This window comes from Anser brachyrhynchus, assembly GCF_964034855.1.
Source record: "Anser brachyrhynchus genome assembly, chromosome: 1".
NCBI classification, from domain to species: Eukaryota; Metazoa; Chordata; class Aves; order Anseriformes; family Anatidae; genus Anser; species Anser brachyrhynchus.
The window spans coordinates 182975670-183001061 of record NC_137694.1 but is presented as its reverse complement, the minus strand read 5'-3'; the positions used below and the strand labels follow the sequence as shown (position 1 = coordinate 183001061).

At 43.1% G+C, this 25392-nt stretch overlaps 2 protein-coding genes across 7 annotated transcripts in view; one reads left to right on the top strand and one right to left on the bottom strand.

Moving 5' to 3' along the window:
- Positions 1-1422: 1422 nt before the first annotated feature.
- Positions 1423-21303, bottom strand: LOC308201086 (histone-lysine N-methyltransferase SETDB2-like). 5 transcript variants are annotated; one of them, XR_013956027.1, is made up of 15 exons: positions 21048-21303; positions 20081-20140; positions 17656-17778; positions 16189-16254; positions 15426-15528; positions 14164-14730; positions 12258-12377; positions 11346-11515; positions 10705-10933; positions 8916-9000; positions 7857-7962; positions 6812-7143; positions 5516-5599; positions 3474-3591; positions 1423-3205 (listed from the first exon to the last, which is right to left on the bottom strand). XR_013956027.1 is itself a non-coding variant. In XM_080607848.1 (15 exons), coding segments are annotated over exons 1-14 (2169 nt in total). In that variant the 5' UTR covers positions 21049-21303; the 3' UTR covers positions 1423-3205. The 5 variants fall into 5 exon arrangements, 4 of the variants coding, with proteins under 4 accessions (XP_080463974.1, XP_080463975.1, XP_080463976.1 ...); XM_080607848.1 differs by having other exon boundaries at positions 5516-5604; XM_080607849.1 differs by lacking the exon at positions 1423-3205 and having other exon boundaries at positions 3278-3591.
- A 360-nt stretch (positions 21304-21663) lies between these two features.
- Positions 21664-25392, top strand: part of CAB39L (calcium binding protein 39 like) — a 62991-nt gene continuing 59262 nt past the window's right edge. Inside the window, exons 1-2 of one of the 2 annotated variants that reach the window (XM_080607950.1) lie at positions 21664-21748; positions 23546-23761. The gene's annotated coding sequence lies outside the window, so the exon portion shown is untranslated. Of the gene's footprint in view, positions 21749-21784; positions 23762-25392 lie in introns of those variants that run through there. The other variant, XM_080607953.1, reaches the window with a different exon arrangement.

Sequence of the window (25392 nt, the reverse complement as noted above, 5' to 3'; positions counted from 1 at the left end):
CAGGAGGGGACACAGCCAGGACAGGTGGCCCAAACTGGCCAAGGGGATGTCCCACAGCACATGGCGGCATGCTCAGCGATAAAACGTGAGGGAGAAAGAGGAAAGGAGGACGTTTGGGGTGATGGTGTTTGTCTTCCCAAGAAAGTGCTGCGTGTGCTGAGCCCTGCTTTGCTGGGAGAGGCTGAGCACCTACCTGCCACGGTTGAACGAGCACTCTCGCAATACCTATTGAACTGACACAGCCGTGATCTGCAGAGGGTACTTGCCAGGCACCTTCTGCAGAACCCATGCACATAAAATTACCAAAAACAAAATTGCAAAAACAAAACAACAATTAAAAATGTACCTTGTAAGGTGTTTTTAAGTATACAGGCTATTATCTCTGGTCTCAAATGTTGCAGTCACAAGCAATGAAAGCATCAGACTGTGAGGGGTGTAAAAGGTGGTTTGCAGCAGCAGAACCTGGTGTATCCTCACGTGCAGGAGGAGGCTGGAGCACCCCTTCTGAACACAGAGCCAGCCAAAAAGCCCCATCATACCCATTATGTAGAGTAAAATCCACACTGACAACATGCTCGTGGATAGTTGTAGACCAGATATTTTCTGTAGCAAGAAACAGAAGGTACTCTGCCTTTAGATGAGAGCTGGGACTGGAGACCTCCAGCTTCCACCTGGTCTGATGAATTGTATCCTATACGGAGGTCTCAAACCCCTGAGGCTGGAGCTCTGCTCCCCCAGGCCGGGGAGAAGCAATCTCTCCCCTCCCCACGCACAGCTGCAGGCAGGGCAGTGAGGAAGCCTCAACTCCAATTTCTGCACCAGCCCTGGGGGCTGGTGGGAGAGAAGAGCTGAGGTTTCATACTTCACAGAACAGTTCACAGGTCTGATCTCTCAGTGAAAGATCCATTTTTAAAAGCTTTAAACTCCTTGTACGTACTGAGCTTGTTGAAAAATCTGAGAGCATCCTGGAGATACAGGTAGCGCTGCTGACCCAAGCATGAAATCTTTCACACTATGGTTTCCATTACACACCATCACCCCCTGCTCCTTCAGGTTAACACATCTGAGCATGTTTTGGTGCACACTTACCAATACACACACACACACACACAACATGCATTCAGGTAAGTAAAATCGAATGCAGAGTTTAACAAAGTTGTACTTAAGAGTGAGTTTAATGCTTGTGACTTGAGGGTCCCTTCCCTCTTGCTGTGTCCTCCTGCGCCACCAGAGAGATGAGATAGTGCTTCTAGAAGCACCTCCGTTTTCTTGGTATCCATATGCCCAAGGCAGTAGGTGCAGAGGCCTCTCTCCCTGTGTGGCATTTTTCAGGTTGAAGAAAATCCACTATGAACTCCCCTTCCCTCCTTCCTTCTCACTATAACACCACGACATTAAACCTGTCCAGCCCCTCTACCTTGGGACATAGACCACGCTGCTGTTTCTCTCACCAGAACAAATCAGACATACGCAGCCTCTGTTTCACATCACAGCCATGATACCGACATGTGACCATGCAGGGAGCTCTTGAAAAACCATACGGCACCTGTAGCGCTCTTAATAGTGGTTACTGAGGAACCTGCATGGGAATCTCTCAGAGGTGTCAATGAGTAAGTGAACAAACTTTAGAGGAAGGCATCTGGTGGGTGATGGGTGTGACGAGCTCTATACGTCTTCTCTGAGCTGCCTTCACATGTTTACGCTTGAGACATTTCTGTAAGGACGCTCCTGGGCTGTAGTTTTGGCTGTGCCATGGAAGAGCAGGTTCACCATGGGGTACGTCGCCCTCCAACACAGGCCAGGGAGCCAGTTTCAGCCCTGCTCTGGAGCCAGTAAAACAGGAACACCAATGACAAAAAAAATCTGCTAATGGCTGAGCAAATACCAACAGAAATTACACGTGATCAGCCATGCACGGCCTCCAGAGTATTCTAACAATGAGAAAATTCAAGCTTCTGAAATTCATGAAGTTAAGATGAATTCCAGGACCAGCTTAAACTCCCCCTTCTTTGCACAAGGCTCCAAAAATATTCAGAAGCCTGCATACCCATGCCTTGCTCTTTTCCAGGAACACCATTACACACATGGCATTCAAGAAGGTCAAGGGCCTGGTCCCGCACTTGGGTCGTAACAACCCCATGCAGCGATATAGGCTTGGGGAAGGGTGGCTGGAAAGCTGCCCAGCAGAAAAGCACACACAGGTACCAGTAAACAGCCCGCTGAATGTGAGCCAGCAGCGTGCCCAGGTGGCCAAGAAGGCCAATGGCATCGTGGCCTGCATCAAGAGCTCGCGTGGCCAGCAGGACCAGGAAAGTGACTGTCCCCTTGTACACAGCACTGTTGAGACAGCACCTGGAATATTGCGTTCAGTTTTGGGCCCCTCAGCATTAGAATGATGTTGAGCTGTTCAAGCGTGTGCAGAGAAGAGCAACAAAGCTGGTGAAGGGACTAGAAAAAGACACGTGAGGAACAGCTGAGGGAACTGGGGCTGTTTAGTCTGGAGGAAAGGAGGCTGAGGGGAGACCCCATCGATCTCTACAGCTACCTGGAAGGAGGCTGCAGTGAGGGGGGTGTCTGTCTCTTTTATCCGGTGACAAACAGGAAACAGCCTCCAGGTGCACCAGGTGAGGTTCAGATTGGACGTTGGGAATAATTTCTTCATGGAGAGGTCAGTGGTCAAGCAGTGGAACGGACTGCCCTGGGAAGTGGTGGAGTTCCCATTCCTGGAGCTAAGGCGATGTGTGGACCTGGCCCCAAGGGACACGGTTTCAGGAAGAGACTCTGGAGTTCAAGGTGATCCTGAGCGCAGAGCAAGGGCAGCTCTGGCTCACCTATCACCCAGTACACAACAGGGCACTGAAATGAGGCCCACTGGATTTCCAAGGATTTCACTGTGTGATAAACATGGACAGGGATGCAACCGTTTCTCTGCAGCACCAGCAGGACTTGCCCAGCTCACTCTGTAGCGTGACCACAGCTCTATGAGACTGTTCTGATTCATCTTACCACTGGATTCAGCAGGCTTAGGTATATTTAAAACATTCTTAACTCCCAAAACAGACAGGCTTGCATTCATATGAGTCTCAGAAAACTGAGTTTTGCTAACTCATCATTGCAGGAGGGCACAGGAAAACATCAACTAACCATTGCTCTGCGCCCATCAGGTTTCTGTTGCAGCCTGGAGGGAAGCATGAGTTCTTCCAGCCTGTGAAGGAAAGGAAGGGAGGGGAAAGATGAGGAGCACAGAAGTAATCTAAGAAACGGCCGATGCCTGTTCTTAAGACAGATATTTCTATTCCTGTAAACCATAAAAATGAAAATTAACTCTAAGTTTAAAAAACAATCAGATAAAAGGCATTTTTGTTCAATATAGTTAGCACCACAGGTTTGTTTAAGTGCACTGTTCACTGTACAGTCCCTTCCAGCATATAAATGTCCAGGTACATGAAGTGTTGACAGTAGGAAAGCTTGACCTATAAGGTTTTTTTCCTGCACGTCTGAACTCCACACTGGCAGGAAATCTCCATCTCTGGCATGCTTCCAGCCTCATAACCATAATCCCACGTGAGTTCGGTTCCAGCTTTCACATGCCTAAGAAATAAAATATTTGGTTGATTCGTTTGAACTCAGTGAAACAGGATTGCGTTCACCATTTGTCACCAACAACCCACATGCAAACCCCAAAAGCGCGTGGGGCAAAAGCATCATGCGTGCAGCTCAGAGAGAACCAAGAGATATAAGGAGTCCCTGGTACACGCTGCTTTGCCTATCAGAGCTATGGAGAGTGCAAATATCTGTAGCTAGAAAAAAAGAATTTATCAAGCGGTATAATAGAGCCAGAGTCTAAGCAACCAGCTCTAACTTCCAGGCAAATTCTGGGGGGAAAAGTTAAAAGAAAAAAAAGGAAAAAAGCAGATAAGTGAACACATCTAAACGAGAGCACAGGCAGCTTTGTTCTTTTTACTGTGTACAGCCCATCGTTGTGGTTCAAATAGATCTCTAGGTGTACTGTGGATGAAGGGGATCATCTTTGGCTACATTTTAATGCAACTGCATCATTTACGTGCCCAAACCCTAAGATTCGAAGTTAAACACATGATCCTCAAGAACCAGCCCCTGTGACAAGTGTATGAGAGAGGCCATTTCAAATGTAGGAAATTCACTGCCCCAAACAAATGCCAAGTTAAATACTAAGATACTGAGGCACAACCAAGTGGAAAAAGCAATAAAATACAAGTATTACAAACAAGAGAGTAATTCTCTGATATTTCACAGAGGGTAAGATATAAGTGAAGTTCAGTGAATTATCAGGCAGCAGGCTGAGAACAAACAAAATGAGGACTTTTCAAGCGAAGCATAACTGCAGTCTGGGACTTGATAACCTTAGGATGTTCCGGAAGCCAGAAACGTAAAAGAAATAAAAAGGTGACTGGGAAAGTTCACAGAAGACATAAAATTAAGCTCAATGATCCAGATGGAGCCCTTAATCTAGAAAAGTTGCAAAGGGGTGACTGCCAGAAAGCCAGAGGACAAGCCAAGGGAACATTCCTTCAACAACCGTCTTCCCTAAGCATCCCTGCTGACCACTACTGCCTCTATCCTCTGGCCTCAATCCCCACTACACATTTCTTTACTGAGTACCTGAGCAAGAAAGATTCTAGCTAAACCACAACCTTTGTATTTCAGAAGCATTATCTTCAGAGCGCTTGGAAGCCCTCCTCACAGTGCAATCCACAGCATGTGCATCAGCAGGGGACCAGGGGCTGGGCCTAGGGTTGCAAAGCTCCACAGAGTATCAGTGTTCTCCAGGATCCCTGTTTGTCTGGACTAAACTCTCCTCTCTGTTATAAATTCTCACCTAGCACTCCCGCTGTCAAATCCATCAGCTAACTTCAGTCATATCGTTAATCTTTCCTTTCCTGGGTTTAGCTGCCTCCTTCTTTCATTTCATTGGTGCCAGCTCTCTGTATCTCCCCTTCCTGCCATCCAGGAGGAGATAGCCACATTTTTTTTTGTCTTTCAGAGGAAGTTCCACCTGAGTACCTTACTGCCACTTCCCCAAGACACGCTGCAGTACACAGAATGAGTCAGCTCGTTGGGCTCACAGAGAAAGCGCATCAGCCTTAAGAACCTGTATGCGCCGACCCTGCCCTCTGGGACACAGCTCTGCTGGGCATTCTTTGAGGCACGACACTGAGACCAACGAATCTTGGCTAAACCTATTTTTCCACTGAAGATGGCAATGACCAAAATGGATGCATCAAAAGTCATTTCCACTCTTCACGTTGATTATCGCTAATGAGTTTTTTTTATTCAGTTTGCACTGAAACAACTGTATTTCTTCAGCCTTTAGTGAACAGTAAGAAGTCACTGGTAAGAAAGCAGTTCTACAGCTTCATGATCTAAATGTCTGCACCCTTAATATAACTTTTTCTTAATAATTAAGCACTGTTTTCTTCCCTAGTGCCTTGAAAAAAACACATTACATTTCCCAAAAAAATAAAATAAAAATCACCTGTTTGTGAAGAAAGCCACCCACGGGAAGCTTCTGTTGTGAGTCTCTACAAACACGCTCTGTGCAAACAGATTTGGGCAGCAGCTGTGCTGTGAAACAGAATAGATGAATTAGAAAGAGTAAGTGACCTGGTCCTTGGCCAAAAGACCTGTTTTGTGTCAAGTATGTCACTGTTAGAGGTAGTTTCTTCCTCCCCTTTTCCAGTCAACACAATCTCCATTATTCAATGCCACTACCACTATTTTTTTGCTTTAACTATACCTCTTTAATTTATTTTTTTTTAATCTCCATCATATCATGGAAGTACCTTTGCCTAGGAAAATCGAGGTCATTTATCAAGCTGCCCTCCAGGAATTTATGGTGAGGAATCGTCTTTGATTCGGGCCGTACCACAAATAATCAGTATGTGACAGATGTTTCTCGATGTCAGTCAGGGGAGCAATTAATAGATGAAATGATTGCGTGCACTGGCGAAGAGATGAGATGCTAAACGTCATTCAGGTGCACACAGGAACACAGGTATGGTGATGGGTGAAGAAGGAAGGTTTCAGCAAGATGCGCTATGCCAATCTTACCACCATACTGCCTCTGCAACGAGGAAATGCTCAAGTATATTCAAGATTTTACACTAAAATACGTATCGATGCCAATGGAGAAATAAGTTATTTGCTGAGCACATCCAGATGTATGCATAAAACATTCACCTTAGTTGGACTCTTGTTGGAATTCATTGCTATTTCTTGAAAAGTCAAAGTTAAAAGACTTACTAACCAGGTATCTATCCAAGCATGACAGACCACTTTCTTAACATGTGATTTAACTATAGAGAAGTTTCCTACAAAATCACAACACTTACCTTAAATCAGCATAAGCCAGAATTTACAATGCTTTGGGAACAAGAAATGGGGCTGGGAGAAGGCTGGTAGTTCAAAATGTGCTATTTGATCTCTGGACAGCCCCTCTCCCCCCAGGAAGAGGCGCTATACTAAAATTCAGAAAACAGGTATCACTCATGACTTGGAAATCTTTTACTCTGGAATCTAGTGGTGCCAAAACCTACAGCTAGTATGTACCATGCATTACCTTACGGAAGCACTCACAGCTGGCAGGAGCCTACCTTCTGTTCTGTCACTTCAGAGTGCAGGCAGTGCCACAAGCTGCCCTCACATGCACCCACCACGCATTTGGGTTATGTCAGGACAGATTTTTTTGCAAAAGCCTTCCAACTCATGCAAATCCATCATTTATTTATTCCAGCTAAGGCACGTAAGACAATGCATGCAACTTCTTACTTACGTTAAGAAAACGACCCACATTCCCTTCTTTCGTGGCATCCAGTATATAAATATTTTCTTCGTTAGCATTCTTCAGAAGCGACCCATCACTGTCAGCCTCCTTGCAAAACGTGCCTTGTTTTGACTGCCTGCGATTCTCCTCTTTGTGGTTAGCTTTTTGGGGAACATTTTTGGATGGCCTCATAACACGAGTGTCATCCAGCACATCCGACTTGCCGCAAGCAACACCCTGCAGAGACAGACTCTTTCTTTTGCATTCTGCACTGTCCGTGTCAGCAGGCTCAGTCTGTCCAGTTTTCACGGTATGGTCTTCCTTCTGCTGCTGAACGGATCCTGTCAATGGACATGGAAGTTATTTTTCAGTATTGCTCTGAAGCAAAAGCCTTTCCCTTGTTTGGCCCTGGCCACTTATCCACCCACCTTTCTTTGCTCTCCAAAATACATTCAGCTTCCTCACTATTCGCTACAAAGCCTTAACGTAACTGCCCTTTTCCACACCTTTCATCACTTCTCTATCAAATCACTACGTTTCCCCTTGCACTGCCTGAAGCACTTGCCCAAGGCTCCTGTGAGTGACCCAAGTCTCTCCCTTCTTCTCAAATCCCACTCCAGACTGATTTCTTTTGCATGGCATTTTACCATCGTTCTCCTTAATTTCATTCCTGAGAGAATCACAAACTGGAATAAAGACAGAAACAAGATGCGTGTGCAAACAGCATCAGTTTCACATCGCCTCCCAAGGTTGAGCGCCCCCCACCCTCCCCCTTACATCCTTTTCCCCACAGCTGCCCTGCATTTGAAAAACTATTCTACAGACTGTTCACCAGGGCCCAAGATCAAGTTTGCAGGCAAAAGATTGCCTTGGACCAATGGATGGGCTGTAATATGCAAGGCAGCAGTAATTTCTGTACTGCTGAGCTCCGCTAAGACAGCCTAAGCACTACGTGGACATCATCACCCTACTCTGAGAACAGGCCTGCACACATGCAAAGCCCACAGTTTACGAGTACACTAAGAGTGCAGTATTTACAGCTCTGCAAACCTACTTTTTCCTTTCTTTGTTCCACTGGTTAGTTTTGTTTTGCTTGACTGATGAGGCTGAGAACTATTATCTTCATCTGAGCTGGCACTGTGCACCAGTGTATCAACTTCCTTTAAACAGAATAAAAAATAAGTGAAAAGGCTGTGACGTACTGTTGCTGTATGCAACTCTGGGTCAACACAGGATAACAAATGGATTTTAGGACTCCACGGCTTAAGTTTCAAACCTACTTGGCTATACACACGGCTATGACTGAGTTCCAAAGGTCCAAACATTTACTGCAATGCAACATGCATCTTAATTTCAAGTCATCCTTCAGAATAACCTGGAAGGAGCTCCCCATTCAATACAATATTTACATTAAGTAAATAAGTGCAAACAATCTCACCAGGGTTTAAATGTCTTCGTATAAGCTGCTGAACCAAAGCCCAAATATGCTTTTTACGTGGTTTTAATAAAACAGAAGTGGCAAGATTTCTCGCCTCCCCCTACAAGAAGGCAATCAGTTATGGGAGCACCAAAATGCACAGAACTGCCACATTTTTGCATGAAAACATCGTGTGCAATGGAGCCTGCAGAGTAAGTTCACACCAGCTTCCTTGCTTTGCATGTATTTACAGCACTTGACACCCCGGGGCAGATGAGATTCTCCCAACTGTGCCGCTGAGCTAACTCCATCCAGCTCTCGAGATTTTATTCCCTTCTTTTCCTGCTATGTCACTTTTCAGGGAGACATCACAAAAATATTAGCACTAACCCTGCAATTAGCTACAACAGGAGATGGAGGTGGAGAATCATTTATTGAGACTCTTGGCTGGAGCACCAGTGAAGGGTGAGGATGGAGAAAGGAAGGATGTCATTAATGCCCTTCTCAGTGAAAGTGCTGAAGGGACGGTACTGGAGAAGGGATGGGGTATAGCTTCCAGCTCAGCTCACAGCGTGACAATCTCACGAAGAAAGTTTGGTAGAATTTAAGTGTGTAAGATGAAAAGGTCAAAATTGATGCTTATATTCAGCACAGTGAAAAGAAAATCCCTCTTTTAAAGCCACTTATGATTATTACCATTTGTAGCTGGCGATTACGAACAACAGCTATTCTAGTTCCAGGCCTTCTCACCGCTGCAACACTCGAATTCCTTGGGTGAACTCTGTGCAGAAAGTTCAAAAGGAAATCGCAAAAGACAAGATGACACATAAATAACTCTCACAACACACATTTCTCCAACAGCCTCTAGTACATTTAGAGCAGACCACACCAGAACCTGCAGTCTTACTTTCACCCCAACTGCTTTTTGAGGAACTGGGTTAAGTTCTCAGTGGTGTTTATAAAACAGTTCAGCATACTTTTCTTGAGAGATAAGCAGCTGCTTGTACGTCCTCCTTCAGTACTCCCAAGAACCAAGCTTTCTGTTAACTATTATACCAAATCACCTCAAAACACAGCACCTACAGAGAGAGTTTTGCCTTTTTCCTGCCATCACTTTCAACACTTTTGACAGTGTAGCTTTCAAACAGGAAAACAAAACAGATGTGGGGATAAAGGATAGAGAGAGGGAATCAAAACATGGCAGATATAGAAAATACTCTCACACAAAAGAACTTCACATCACACTCTTTCACATCAGGAGAAGGTTGAGGAAGGATGGGAAACAGTCTTTGCCATATGTACTTAAAACATCAGAAGTCTCGTTTACTTTGATTATATTTAGACTGCAGTAGAAAATACCAGCTTCAACCTAATCAGAGCGTCCATACAGCATGTAGCAATAAGTAATAGCTCCTATTTAAGGAATTCTTCAAACTGAAATATTTACATGTATTTTCTTGCCATGAAAAAACATCGTATTTCTTTGGTCTACCAGTAATGGCCAAAAAATGCTATTCTTTAAGTCTTTCTTAAGATTTAAACCCCTTTGTAAATTCAGAAGTTGCAGTTGCCATAAGAAGTTGTAATATTTTAATATTATTATGATTACGCTGTTCACCCTTTTAAAGGCATCCTGCTTGGGTGAATGACATGTAGGGCTTAGCCCACTGATATCCTCTCAGAAGTTTTTTTCAGGTCAGCTGGATTGGGTTTTGTTTTCTTTCAGGAGCCAGACTAGCAAATTCTTTGTGTGTCACATTTTTATATAGCTCCCATGTAAAACATTAATTTCCTTTCCTGAGAATAAAAATGAAATTTAAGATAGCAGCAGAGTAAAAACGAATTTAATATCATGCTTCCCTACAATTTAGAGGGGAAGCACTTAGTAAAAGTAAAATCTAGCAGATCACTGATAATTACTACAGCATGATATTGACAAAGCCACACATTATTTTGCTGTAATTTTATTTTAGGAGTCTTGTCAGGCTATGAGACCATAAATTGAAAACAGGATTAGAACTCCCATGTAATTTACTGCAAAAGGAAGTCTGTTGTCAGACTCCTTACAAGAAAGGGTTGAAACTAGCAGGCCAGGTTTCGTTACAAAGAATAAGAGGTTTAGAAATTGAGAGCAAAGCACAGGACAGTTAGTGGCTAATTTGTTATCAAATCCTTCAGTGTCATCAAGTATTTTTTAATCACTTCACTCTTTACAAATTAGCATAATGATTCATGCCCTGAAGAGATCACGTACAAATGGGATTTCTAGAAAATGATAAGGGATACACACCATCAAGGAAATTAGCATATAGAAATAACTCTGTCCTACTAGAACAAATTAGGATTTAACCAAAAAATGTTGAGAAAGAAAAAGAAACATCCTCTGGCTGAGGGCACGCAGTTCCATAGTAAATTGTATATAGGACTTTATAGAATACATGAACATAAAGTTTTGCTATTCTTACATTTCCTCGGGTAAACTTACTCAGATGATTCATCTTCATTATCCACAGTCTGAGACAAAGATTCCTGCTTCTCAAGAACATGATCTTTGCCAGTCTGCACTAGTTCAATCTCAGAATCTGAGCAACTGGAGTCAAGTTTCCTTTTTTTGGAAAAAACGCCGTGCCTGCTGTCATTCACAGCGCTCTCCTCTTTCTTGTCTTGACTGGCACCTCCCAATACTTGAGCTTCAGTTCTGCTCATTAATCTGCCTGGAAGAAAAATGACTTTTTTTTAAGATTGTTTCTTTGCTAAGATGGGTCACGCTGTATCAGTTCTAACTTACATGAAAGGCAAGAGCATTATTTTGAAAGCAAAATTTCAATGCATTTATACTGAAGGAAAACTAGCCCTGGCATAGGACGCATGGACCTGTGAAGGGAAAAAAAGTCAAGTCTGAGATGGGCAATGCTCTAGAACCTTTTGAATTCGTCTGGCACCATTACATTGCAGAGTTCTTCAAAGTTCTTCTGTCTGTTCGATCATCTGCAAGTTAAGATCATAGTGGCTCACTTCTCTTCCAACACTCTATTTCCCTGTTGGGTTCTCAAAGAAATTCCAGGGCACAGGCCAGAGGGGAGGGAGAATTATGCTATAAATCTTCCCTAGGTCACTTTCTGTTACCTGAGTAAGTACAAACAAACGTCCCCTTGTCGATATCATCCAGACAGCGGACGCCCCAACCCTTCTTCTCTGTGTTGAACACCTGCAGGCGAACTTGAATGCCATGCTGTACAACCCTGTTCTGACACATCATCTTGTCGCACCTGCACAACACGCTACACTCATAAATTCTGTCAAGAGAAAACAAAACACAACATAAAAGGATGCATTACCAAAGCGAAGTTGCCATTATAAATTTCCCTCCTGAGCACTAAGCAATAAGGCAGTTGAATGAAAAGAAAGACCCTGGCTAAAACTGATCGTGCAGTGCTTTGAAGCTCATGACTACTGACTCATCGATTTTAAGAATCGGACACATTTTTTATAAGGACACAAGAAAAATAAATGCTACTTTTTTATTTTACAAGAGTTAAGTCACACAGATGAAGAAATCTTTATGAAGTACCTCATTCTATGATTGAGCAGAGTTTAGCAAAGACAACCTGCCTGCTGAGACCTCACTCTAGCTGTCAGGAGTTTTAGGATTTAAACAAATGCCACTAGAAGAATTCGCAACTGTGCTTTTTTCCATCTGTCTCTGGGTGCACTGGCAGCTTTAATCCTGTACCCCAATCAGAAGTCAACGCTGCACAGCAACAAGGACTGAAAAGGGAACAATATTATTGGGAACAATAATTTGTTTCCTCCATCACCTGTGCACACACACAGGGCACCGTCAAAAAGCCACAGTAATCTGCAGTACAAAAGTATTTTTTCCCCCATCGTTACTCAAGTCAGTCATTATTTCTGCCCAATCCATCCTGACGTGCCAGTAACATTGGGACAAAAAATGAAGGTTTCGGTAATCCAGAAACACTACAGGAGTAAAGCAAGGGTATACAAATAAAATAGTAATTATTAGTTCTTTCTTACCCACTAGGAACAGGCCCTTCCAGTCTTTTATAGCTGTATCCACGAGAAGTTTTAGTACTTGGAGACAGAGAAACTTTATGACAGCCTCTTGCAGTTAGCTGTAGGCACGCACATTTTGACCTAGAAGATAAAAGTAAAACATCACATGGAAAACAGACTCTATTTGAAGTTGTGTAAATCAAGTTTACATCATTTAAAATGTACTTGACTATATGCATAAACATACTGTTTTATTTTTAATTACAAACGGGACATAATCAAATTGATTGAATGAAGGAATGAGAATAATCTGTTCTGGCACAGCATCCTGGTCTGCTAGCCACTACTCCATCACCTTCCTCCCGCTCTGGTGGAGGAAGTGAAGAATTCCACAGTGCCCACTGAAGAACTCCAGCAGTAATGCTGACTCTCACATCTTATGACAAATCCAAAGACTCGCAGGCTTTGTGCGAGCAGCAGCTGGACAAATCCTGACTCCCCCAAAGTATCTCAGCTCTTGGGGAAGTTCAGCACACAGAAGGAGCATGCTACGTGCTAGCCGTTCCCCACTGCTCTACGTAATCTGAATAACTGAAGCTTCATTAATACACTGCACGCCAGTATCCGCAACTGCCCCAGCTACCAAAAATACAAAATGGATTCAAGAACAAGGCAACACCTCCGGGCAGAGATCAAGTTAAAGACAAACACCCTTCAGGGAAGTGGACAAATACCCCACAAGAAAGCGGGCGGCGTTACTGCTAAGCTCAGATGTGAACTGTGGCAGTTTCCCGCAGAGCAATACGCGGTCCAGAGCTACAGGGCTTCAGAAAGAGATGGTAATGAGCAACATCACTGGAACATTTTAGGGACGTGGTTTAGTGGGTGACACTGGTGGTAGGGGGATGGTTGGACCAGATGATCTTGGACGTCTTTTCCAACCTTAATGGTTCTGTGGTTCTAACTGTCCAGAGCATAAACGTGTCCTGTGACCATGGCGTTTTATAGCTATTGTTTAGGAATGAGGAAGGATGAGACGTAGAGATGGCGAATGGGGGTTTCTTCCTCTGCCTTAAGTAACCTCCCATGGCCCACACGACTGATCTCCCCAGGCTGCCCAGTCCCAACCCTGTAGGATACCATCCCAGAGGGACCTGCAGCTGAAGTTGTCATGAAGAATCCCTGTCTGCCAGAAAAAAGAGCCTTCCTCTGCTAGTACACGACTCTCCCTTCCCCACTCCTTTCCCAAAGCCGAGATCTGCTTTCCAGCTCCACTTGAAGAAGCACTGCCCATTTGGGAAGGAATATAAAGGAACATAATCCTTCTCTTGCTCGTTTCTTTCCCTACAACAGATGCTGGGCAGGTAGGAGCACCCAAGTTCTGGAGGAGACGAAGACCCAGTTGTTTCAGTCAACGCAGAGCACAAGACAACTACTGCAGAAATCCCAGCAGCATCGGCCTTTCATTATTTGGCACTGCTTGGTACTGTGCACCTTCGCGCTTCCAACATCTCCCTAACACTGACACATCATACATTACACAGAGTCACGGAACTGTCGGGGTTGGAAGGGACCTCCAGAGCTCACCGGGTCCAACCCCCCTGCCAAAGCAGGTTCCCTAGAGCAGGCTGCCCAGGTAGGCGTCCAGACGGGCCTTGAATATCTCCAGAGAAGGAGACTCCACAACCTCCCTGGGCAGCCCGTCCCAGTGCTCCGTCATCGTCACCGTGAAGAAGTTCTTTTGCATGTTGGTGCAGAACTGCCTGGGCTCCATCTTGTGGCCATTACCTCCTGTCCTGTCCCCACAAACCACTGAGAAGAGGCTGGCCAAATCCCTCTGTCTCCCACACTTCAGGTATTTAAAGACATTGATAAGATCCCAAATGTCTTCCCCACTGTTTGCCTGGGATTCAATTTTTCCACTTACCTATCGATGCAGCCATCTGTGCAGTCACACGAGTCAAGAAACATGGTGGATAAATTGTTGAGATAATACCCACGGGGCCACGATGCCCTCCGATATTTAAAATAAGGTAATCGCGCGCGGTCAATATCGTTACAGAAGGAGACGGGCACAGACTCAGCTCCATTGCTGATATCAAAGTCATACACAAGGGGTTTGGGATTTACAGTGTTCCTGCCCAGCAGTACGTACGTGTTGAAAGAGAAGTGATCAATAAATAAGAAATTGCATTCTGTTTCGAAGAGGTAATTTTGCACATCTTGGAAGCTTCTCAGACTCCTGCCACAAGGAGCTTTGTAATTCACATCCAGTGTTTTCGAAAGGCAGTCTGCTTTTGCGTGGCGTCTTTCAAAGTGAAGCAGGATTGGGATCTTCAGAGGATTTTCACCTTTGTAGGAGCTTACTGCTCTGTTGGTGAGACACGCACTAGAGCACTTGTGGTTCTGATACTGGGGGCTTAAAGGTACAGATCGAATTTCACTAGATGCTTCTTTGCTCCCCGAATCCAATTTTTCCATCTTCTCCTTTTTGCTATTTCGAAAAAAAAGAAAAAAACGGCATCTCAGACAACCAGTAAAACAACCCGTCTTCTAGTGGTTCAGCATTATTACTGTGGGAAAGTAACAGCCCACGGGTTTCACTGAATGACCGTCTGCATCACGCAACATGGCCTGACGCCATATGAAGACACACAGCGCCATCCCAAATAAAGGACAGCAGCAGCTCCTGCCCAGAAAGAGCTTATGTACTAGAAGATAGAAACAACATTCATAAAAAAGAATTAAAAAAACAAGGAACAGTACACCTTTGCCTCCATCTTCCAGCTACTACCTGAGCATAACTACAAAGACTCATTTGCCTAACAATCCACAGCCTGTGAAACCCTGAGAACTGAACTCAAAACTTTTAAGTCCCAGCCCCGGTAGCCCTGGAAATACTCATGGAACTTCATTCGGATCTAAATGCCCTGTTTTATTCTGCAGGGTTCTCAGGTGACATATTAAACAAGTCTACTCAACACCTCAGGTTTTGATCTTGCAGGCCATCTTGGCCATGTAGGCCAAGTTAAAAATATTTTTCCTTTGAAAATTGTCAGGATTCAAAGTTGATTTTAAAACAATGAATTTAAAAATTCCAGAGTGAGACTGAATACTCTCTCAAGTGCAATAAAGACATGTAGACTAACGAGCTTTGCTAAATTGGAAGTATTAAATAAATACACTGACCTTTGAGAACCTTCTGCCGAGTTTGCAGTGCTGGCATCTGTAAGAAGCCGATGCAATTTAGGTTTGATTTCCTGTGCACCATCTCCATCAACCACTTCGCTTGCTGAAAAAATGTGGAATATAAGCAAAAACATCAGTAATCTAAATTTATAATCAAACTTACTTCCCTTATTGAAGAGAGAATTGCCAGAATACATTAAAGACAATGCACTGCTATGAACTATAGCTAACAGAGCATGCCGACAAGTTCCCTACTAAAAAGAAACTACTTTTTGAACTTATACAGAAGTAATGCGTTTGCATAAAGAGGTGTGTGAGCAGCTCTCACTCACACACACTCTCCTGCTTTCTCTCCTGTTTCTTTTCTCCATCCCCCCTTCCCCCTGCCATTTCCCTTCCTCCCAGCCATTCCCTTGCCCCAAAGGAGGAAATTTAGGTTAGGCGTGCATCGACAAATTTGAGACAGAAATGCATTGCAAAGATCTTCCCCCTTTTTGCCAGCCACCACATGACTTGTGCATTAAAATCTCCCATGTAGCTTTCAAAGTGCACAGAGGTAACACATATAGGAAACATACAGATTTTTCTTCACTATTTGAGGTAAAAGGATGCCACGGTTTAGTTTTTTTTTCCTCTGTTTGCAATGCCAACGGGCTTCTGAGATCTATATTATTCACTTCAAAACCAGGAAATAAACTCCTGGTACGTAAAACAAAAGAAATTCAAGCCACAGAACAAATAAATACAATCAAGATGCACATACCGTTTGTCAAAGTTAAAAGATCCCCTAGATTAGCTTCGTTCACCAGTGCCCAAGCCTGCCAGCATTCTAGGTTACAAAGAAACAAAACAGATATTAAGCATAGTTTAAATAATAAGGACAGTGACAATAGGGACTGCTAAAAGGTAAAATGAACCTTAAGTCCTCCAGAAACATCGTTTCCGGACTATGCTAATCGAGAGCATTGCAACACTCAGACTATTACAAACTTTTGGCACTGCAGTCCTAGCAGGATGCATCCCAATACGCACATCCAGGAGCTGCAATGAAGTCACAGCTCACGTTAGCAATTGTGAACCAGAACTGAACATCCTCTGCCTTGTGCAAAGCTGCTGGAATGCTTTTAAACACGCCAAGCCCAGCAGCCTCCAGAGGCAGTAATACGTGTAAATACAAATTAATGTAAGTTTCTCTCTTTACTTTGTCACTAGATTGGTCATCTCCCACCAAAAAAGGGCTGAATCTTGTCAGGCCAAATTAATGCTACTCGTAAGTTGCTGGGCACGGCCTTCAGACTGTAAAAACACGAAGAAGACTTCTTCTGCCTCAACCTGTTGCCCCATGCAATAAACATCACAAGTTGACAGAAATGACAGTAAAATCCATATTAACAATTTAGCTTTGAATCTTTACAGAACAAAGCATAGAACGTACAAATTTAAGTACCTCACAGTCTCATTGCATCATCTGGGGATTCAAGTTCAACTTTTAGCTCCGCAATTCTGGAATATTTCCTCACAAAAATCAAGACATAGGAACGCAAGTTCACAAAAAAAAACACAGCACCAATTTAGAGCAAGCACCAAAATGCAGAGTTTAAAAGTGTCTTACACTGCTGTGCATTTTCTTGCCCAGAAGAAGCAGTAAGTTGCACAGATTATTAAATCACCGAAGTAAATAAAAATGAAATAATTTCTAAGTTAAATAGACCAGGTAAAAAAACAAAACAAACAAAACCACCTGTGTACTGCTCCAGGCTTACCAAACTCCCAATTTTGATGCAGATAAAGAAAACTTATTACCATGAAAATCAGGAGCAATCTTATAATGCATTACTGTTACCAGTTTCTCCAACATGAAATAGTACTTACAAGTCTATCATCTCACCACAAACCCATTCAATTCACTGAATCAGCCTTAAAGGCTAAAACTTTTGGAGATGAACAAAGCACAAGGCACTGGAGATATTTCATTACTTCCCAAGAATAAACATTCCTATTCTGTGTGCATAAAAAAAAAAAAACACTTTGAAAAAGCACAGGGGCAAAACGCATCTGAAATGTTTTGTTTTTTTTTTTTTTTTTAGAAACATTTTAAAAATTGCTTAAAAAAGCCAACTGCTAAGGAACAAACTCAGAGATCTGAATTGTGGAAGGTATCACGCAGCCCTACACGAAATAGGCCACAGCTCAGTTGCAGTCCTGCTGAACCATTACAAGGATTTCAAACCTTGGTTTGTGGCAGTTCCATTCTTGATCTTTTCCTTTAGCAACAGCAGGACTTCTTGCACCTGCTCAAATATGATGTCTACTCTTCTATTTCCAATTTGGGTCCAAAATGCCTTCAAATCACCTGAAATACAAATTTCCATTTACAAGTCTGTACAGCTCCCAAGAAGTCTAAAAAAGAAGAGTAGCTCTTAATGGACTTTTCAAAGGCTCATAATCATTTCAGTGGGATGCAGGGGCCCAGCACTTCTGAAAAATCTGGCAAGAAACTTTTTTTTTTTTTTTGAAAGTCGATTCCTAACCCTAATCATGAAAACAAAACAGAAATCTAGTGATGAACTTGAGTGACTTCTGATGGTCCATGAAACTCCTTCAAATAATTTTTCAAGCATGTCTACAAAGGGTGCTCTGGAAGCCTTTCTCCAAATACCAACAAATTAATTCCACTATGAATTAGTCATCAATGAAATTCATAGAAGTGACAAAGGAGAATATTTTCAACTGAACGAACTAAACAGATTACTAAAGAAAAATTTGGATTTTTTTTTTAAAGCAATGACCTTCCTTAGCTATATAAGATGATTGTCCTGTTCCCTCGATCTCTTCAGTAAGCTTTCTAGGGGAAAAAACACTGACCATATTCTCAGATAACAGCAGTTTGGCAAATTTTGCTTACCAAGTTATATTAGTTGCAGTGAATAATATTCCACTTATATCATACCTCCATTAGAAATATTTAAAAGAATATTTTGCTAAAAGAATTAAAAAAAATTAAACCACCAATTAGAACCTGATTCATCACACCTCTTCTCTTCCAAGCATATGTATTTGTGGTACTAAGCCCATTCATGAAAGCTGTTGTTAAAGTATTAGTACGTCTTTGTCCAGGACACTAAGAAGAGAATATGATTCAGTGTGTCACCAGACCATGCCAGAAAATGGAATGTACTCTCTGTTGTGGTTAACATTTCTCTTCTTCAAATATCAAGCACAAAAGAGTAAACAAAACTGTTTTCCCACCCCATTTCAAGAGTCCACTGTCACCATCCTAGGTTTATCGCCTGCTTTCAAGATGGCAAGTTTTGGCTAGCAGACTTATGATACCACAAGTATCACTAGTAATCAGATGTGGCTTTCTTGTAAAGCTTGCCAAGTATTTTTTCAATTTTTCTTATCAGAGAATGATATTGCTCAGTATAACAGAAACTGAGTAATACTACGTCAGTAGAGAGCCAGTGGTTACCCACAAAAGCACCATGACAAAGTGAAGAAAGTAACAACCTTTTGTCAGCAGCAGTTAAAAGCTTAACATTAAATATAAACAGGAACATAGAAAGTACTTCACTTGTAAAATGACTGATCTGGCAGTGACTCTCAACACTATTTAGTGAGCTTTTATATTCACAGAAATACTAAAAAAAGGCGGAAAGAGCAAAGTCACACTACAAAAAAAGGCTACAATGCCTCTTGGAATCCCACGTTACTGCTCCAAGAACCAAAGTGCGCCCTGGGCCATTCCCACCCTTTTGCTGTGCATAACAGTATCACAAATTTAAAGTGCTGAGAAACAAGCGTATATAAGACCCCCGTTTAAAAAAACACATTCAGAAATGCTAGTAAAAAGTTCCACCATTGCCGATTAAAACCGCTGCCATTACGTCTCATCTGTTTTCAGACACTGCAATATGGTTATTGTATCTGGATAGCACTGGTGGACAGACCACTTCAGAGGATGGATGACAGAACAGAGTCTTTCATTTCTTGGCCAGTTTTAATCTTGTGTAGGCCAAAAGCAAACAGACCACATCGTTACTACATGCGTGCTTGTCACTCACCTTGGAAACGCTCCAATTCTCATGCCGGAGTGCTCTGAAACTCCAGCAGCAAAAGCTTGGTTTTGCACGGAGACACCGCATGTGAAGCTCATGGTATCATTTTCCATTTCAAAAAAAAAAAAAAGAGATGTCCACACCATTCAGGACAGGGAACGACCAGACACAGGATGGGTCTATTTTGTCAGCCTTCAAACTGGTCTCACCAGCTGGTGACTCAGGGCGTGCGCTGACATCTGGTGGCAATACCCTAAGTCAGCTTTAGAAGTATTTCTAGAAGGATTTTCTTTTCCCCTCTATAGGATCTTTGTGGCCATCTCTCTTTTTTTTTTTTTTTTTTTCCCCAGCATTGTGTGGGAGCAGCTAGATGTTAGAGCAAGAAAAGAGGAGCCAAAGCCAGGGCTACGTATGCCAGCTACCAGTAAAAATACTTGGGTGAGCGTTTCCTATGGAGTACCTGTAGGACTCACACACATCTTATTTATACACCATGAAAGGTAAAACTATTGTCATCCGCGTACCACTTTCATACTAGAAGTGGTGCTAAATATATTCCACCTTCTCCTTTCCCTCCATAAGTCTCAATTATACTACCTTCATTTGTCTCTTTCCTGGAACTGGTACGATTCTCCTCTTCAAGGCAGTTGTACAGCACTGCAAGAGGTGCAGAATGGACACATTAAGAGCTCAGATAAGAAATTAAAACGTTTGTTGGTACTTTTTCAAGAGTTATACAAGGGGATACCTACAGTGGGAAACTGTGAGAACACTGGGAGAAAGGATTATAGAACCATAGAATCATTAGGGTTGGAAGAGACCTCCAAGATCATCAGGTCCAACCATCCCCCTACCACCAGTGTCACCCACTAAACCATGTCCCTAAGCACCACGTCCAACCTTGAACACCCCCAGGGACGGTGACTCCACCACCTCCCTGGGCAACCCGATTGTGGTGAAACAGCCATCCCACTTTCAAAGCTACGCACCAAAACCTATCTGAAGAACATTCACAGGAAATGAGTGGTGAGGACCATTTTTTTAAACATACACAACTTATCACCCTTAAAACACGAAGCTGTGATGAGGTGGCCCATACGATCCAACATGTTCAGCTAAACCTAAAAACCACCCGCCTCCTGTTAGCTCACATTTCTTTTTTTTTTTTTAATTAACGTTGTCACTACAGTTGTCGCTACAGCTGTAGAACAACAAAACTTGCACACTCAGGAAAGAAAAACGCCTGTTTTAGGCGAGAAATTTACCGACCCTGCTTCGCAACAGACGCAATACAGAGCAAGGATCTGGCGGACTAAACGAAACCCCAACTGAAGGCGCTGTGTTTCTGGCTGCCACCACAAACGGCACAGCACGGCACACCCCCGGCACAGCGAGCCCTCAGCCTGCTCCAGGCAGCTCCCACACACCAGCCCCGCGTGCGGGCGCCTCAGCCCCTGGGTCTGACTGGGGGCAGAGCCTCATAATACAATTTCCTACAGAAAAACCTCCTCACAGGACGTGCCTGCGGGCTGTCGGGGCATGCGTTTGTTTATTTAAGGCTTACTTCTTTCGCCTTGCGTCTGCTAGGGCTGCTCTAGCCTTCTTCCCGTTCCTCCTCCTCCTCCTCCTCCTGAGGGCAGCCGAGGGCTGAAACAGGAGCAGATCATAGAATCGTTAGGGCTGGAAAAACTCACGGCGCTGCTCCGCTGACACAAACCCCCTCAGAGCCTCTCGGGGGCCCCGTCGAAGTGATGCCGGCCGCCTTCCTCCCCCTCCCCCTCCTCTTCCTCCTCCCCCCCCGTCAGCCGCCCCGCCCCCGACCGCCAGGGGGCGCCCCCCGCCCGGGGACGCGCATGCGCCGAACGCATCCCACCTCCCCTCCCCGCTGTAATGGCGGAAGGAGGGCGGGGAGGTGACGCCTCTTCACTACTGCGCGTGCGCAGAGCCGGCCCCGGCCAATGGGGGCCGCGCTGGAGGAGGGGGTGACGGGGGGCAGAGCCGGGAGGTGCGGCCGCCATCTTGGGGGTGGGCGTGGCTTGCCCGGGTTGGGCAGGGTGTTGGGGGGGGCGCCGCCATTTTGGGGGGAAAGGGGGTGGGGCGGGGTGTGGAGGGGTGTGTGGAGGGGGAGCGGTGGCGTCTCTTTTACGCTGTGTTGTGGGGCGAGGTGGGGTGAGGTGGGCTGTGAGGGGTCTTCCCAAAGCTGGGACCCCGTGGGGATGTGGTCTTGGCTGAATGCGTGCCCGTGTGGGAAATAAAGCTGAATGCGTGCGTGTGGGGAAAATAAAAACAAGCTGGGGGAGGTGGGGGGTGGGTGGTATGAGCCTTTACTTAGAGCCCAGGTAATAAATCAAAGAGACTTGGTAAATGCGTTATTTTACTGTTGCCCCTGTTGTTTGCTATGTTGTCATTGATACCTTTTGATGCAATCAAATTCACAAGTTTGCATTGCCCTGAATGTGTTTGCATTGTGGCAATGCAAATTTGTTTTTTTACAGAGGCTATAATTAGCCCTTTTTTCTTTTTTTTTTTTTTTAAGAGGTGGGGTTGTGTTTTTTTATTTATTTTTGTTGTTTAAGTGCTGAACATTTGTTAGTGAAAGGTAACAGTGCTGTGCTCTTTGCCACTGCAATTTTTTTTTTTTCTGGTCACTGCTTTAAATTACAGAGATGAACTTAACAGGCTCAAGTCGCTGTCAACGTGCTTCTAGTCTTGTGGATATTATTAAAAGTATTTCTGTAATTGGGGTAGAGAATAGGAATTTGTCTGTGTGGAATGCTCTATGTGACTGGGTGCTCTAGTTAGATTTGGGATCTTCCAGAAGATTTTGATGTTCAGCATCTGCCTTGTACTTTTGTAAAACCTTCTAAATGTTTACATAGGCATGCCTGCATCTGTGGCTGTGTTTGAAGTTCCCCGATTAGCCCACGAGTACTGTGTAGCTCTACAGAGAGAAATGAGACAACTAACAAAAACATTGTTGGGAACAGGGTGGCTTAGCATTGCTAATGTGCTGATGAATCTCCAAATAAAAGTAGTCGTTTACATTTTAAAAAGAGAGATTTCTGTCCTATAATAGTTTATTTTAAAATTTAGTACAAGCTTTCCTTGCTCCTGGAGTATACTGCCTTATAAGATGAAGATTGCAGATTAAGTCATTTTGTTTTACTGAATTATTAGTGTACATACATGTCCAAGTGACTACTGAATGTTATGAAACGCTTGCGGCATTATGAATTGTATATGAGTTTTTTTGCAATTGCAGATTGCATTTGCACCAAATGCAAAGAATATGGAGCCAAACATCATGGTGATTGTGTTAATGACAAGTTATTTTAAAAGATGATTTCCTCATAAAGTTTTCCTTCCCTACATAAGTGTCTCCTAAATGGCCTCTAATGTTTGTGTATGTGTTTTGAAACTGTGGTAAGCATTAATCAGCAAAATGGGGATGGTACAGCAATCTCATAAACAATGAATGTTACTAAATAATCATATTTATGCTTGGATAGCAGGACCATATATGTCTGCTTGCCTGATGTGCTTAGGAAGTTAATGTTTTTTTTATGATGACATAGTTGCCATATGCTTCACAGTCACCAGCAGCAGATAAGCTCAAGCGTTTATTCAGATATAACTCATTGAAATGCAAGTATTAGAAATCTGGGCATAATTTTAGTTGGAAGCAAGTAAAATAACTCAATGGAGTTATAACACAATGCTAAGAAAAGCATTCCCTTTGCTCTGAGCAATCTGCTAGAGGTTATTCCATCTGCCATGATGGGGTCTTTTGCCCAATACCTGTCAGTTATGTGTGAAGATACGATACTGCTATCTGTGTTACCCCCTATAAAGTGCTAGCAGCACTCAAAAGCTTTTAACTAGGAATTGGGAGTGACAGAAGTCAGAAGCACATGACTGCATACTTCTCAGACAAATGAGAAATTAGTCATACAATATGCATCTTAGTTGATGCAAAAGGCAGTAGAAATATGCCTGACTTTAAGACTATAAGGAGGCAATTTTGTGAAGTATCTGAATTCCCTTATTTTCTCTTTCATCTAGTGCTGTAAGTTATTCTACAACACAGCAGCAAATCCTACTGCTGAGCAGGTAAGCTCAGTTCTTCCCAAACTTTTTAACTGGCAGAAGCTTGCAAGCGATGCTGATCTGACATCCTGGAGACCTGCCCACAGCACTTCTCTAGCAGCAGCATAAGCTTCTGGGGACTCTCCCACCAGCTTTTACAGTCTAGACCTGGATGGACTAACTGCATCTAAGGTGAGGACAGCCTGTTCCGTGTGCTTATGCACTTCTTAACGCTTTTGTTAAGATGACAATGAAAGGGTTGACTCTGCAAGTGAATGGTATAATTTCTTGAGTTGCTTAATTTCACTTTTGTATTATGTAGTTCTTGACATATTTAGGGAAGTAAGGTGAATGATTGCATAGGCAGGCAGACCATAAAGGGCTCCTTTGAATGGGAGGAGATGACGTTGGCCCAAAATGAACCATTTCTTCCAGTTCTTCAGGGATGGTTTTATGTTTCATAATTCTCACTTACTTTTTTGTCCATTTCTGTCTGGATTGTCTGTGTTGATGATGCTTTTCTTCTTAAAGTATTTTTGTATCAGTTGAGTGCTATTACCTGCTCCTTCTCTTTTACATCCTCCTGTTATTCTTTGTGATTTAACTTGCTCCCTTATACGTAAGTATAGATAACCACACCTCATTCTTTCAAAATGTAGCTTTAACATAGCATTCACTTCTATTACATCGATTAGCTTAAGTCCGGATTACATATAGTCCTTTATTTTTCACCCATCTAATCCATTTTGGCAAAGATAACGGATCAGAGAACAGATCATAATTTTATACAGATCGTTGCTTCTTTACAAAACATGTTCAGCGGGGCATCCTTCAGCTTATCCTAGAAGTCTGGCTGCAACACATCATTATTTATGCAGATGCATACTAATATTCTCTGCAGGTACTTTGCTTACTAATTGGACTTATCACAGACTATTTACAGGCCCACAGGGCTATGTTTTGTACCTGTTGCTTTTGTAGATACCTTAGGTTTTATGTATTATTAGTATTAGATTTCAAACTATTCAATCAAAGAAAAGGCAGATTGGGGTCTCAGAGCCACTGAGCCTGTAAAATGATTTTGTTCTACCTGTGTTCTAAGGATATTCTCATTCTTGACAATTAAAAGTCAGAAAAACCGTCTATTTGAGAAGTGGAACTTCTGAAATCATACACTGTTACTGTCCTAAGGGAATCTTAAAATGCAGAGGCTGGCTATGAAACGGAAAGGAAAAAATTGTGTCACCATTTAAACAATAGCCTTCTTTCATGTGGAGGACCTAGATGTCTGTTAATTACCAACTAGTTTGAGGGTTTTGGAGCCTGGCCTAATCTGCTGAAACTCTTAACCATCCGCTAGCTGGCATATCCTTCAAGGTCTGCATTTGGACACTGGTAATGTAATGGATTTCATCTTTATGGACTGTTTATGTAGTAGAAATGTGTTTGTTTTTTTTTTTTTTAGCTATGTTTCTGTCTTAGAGTCTCAGTATCAACTGCCAACATTGATTCCAGATAGTTGTGTGAACGCAGTAATAAGGGACTGGTTTAAATATTAGATAATGCCAGACGAAATCGAGCAGCTTGCGTTGTCTTTGCTGTGCCACAGCCCCCTTACAATTCTTTAATCAAGAGGCCTAAAACTGTGTTCTCCAGTTTTCAGTGACTGGGATGACTAAAGAGTCCTGAAAGCCTGTGATTATGGTTGTGCTTGAATTGAAAGGGCCTGCAATCATTGGAAACCAGGCTGTAGATGTACATGAAAGGAACCTAAAATAAATGGATGCCCAAAAATCTTTTTATCTTCATTTCTTTATGAGAAT

Coding starts and splice junctions, on each gene's coding strand:
- LOC308201086 (XM_080607848.1), bottom strand. Junction 11,516..12,257: donor GAAGGGCCTGTTCCTAGTGG/GTAAGAAAGAAC, acceptor TTCTCTTGACAG/AATTTATGAGTGTAGCGTGT. Junction 5,605..6,811: donor ATGTGGGTCGTTTTCTTAAC/GTAAGTAAGAAG, acceptor TCTGTTTCACAG/CACAGCTGCTGCCCAAATCT.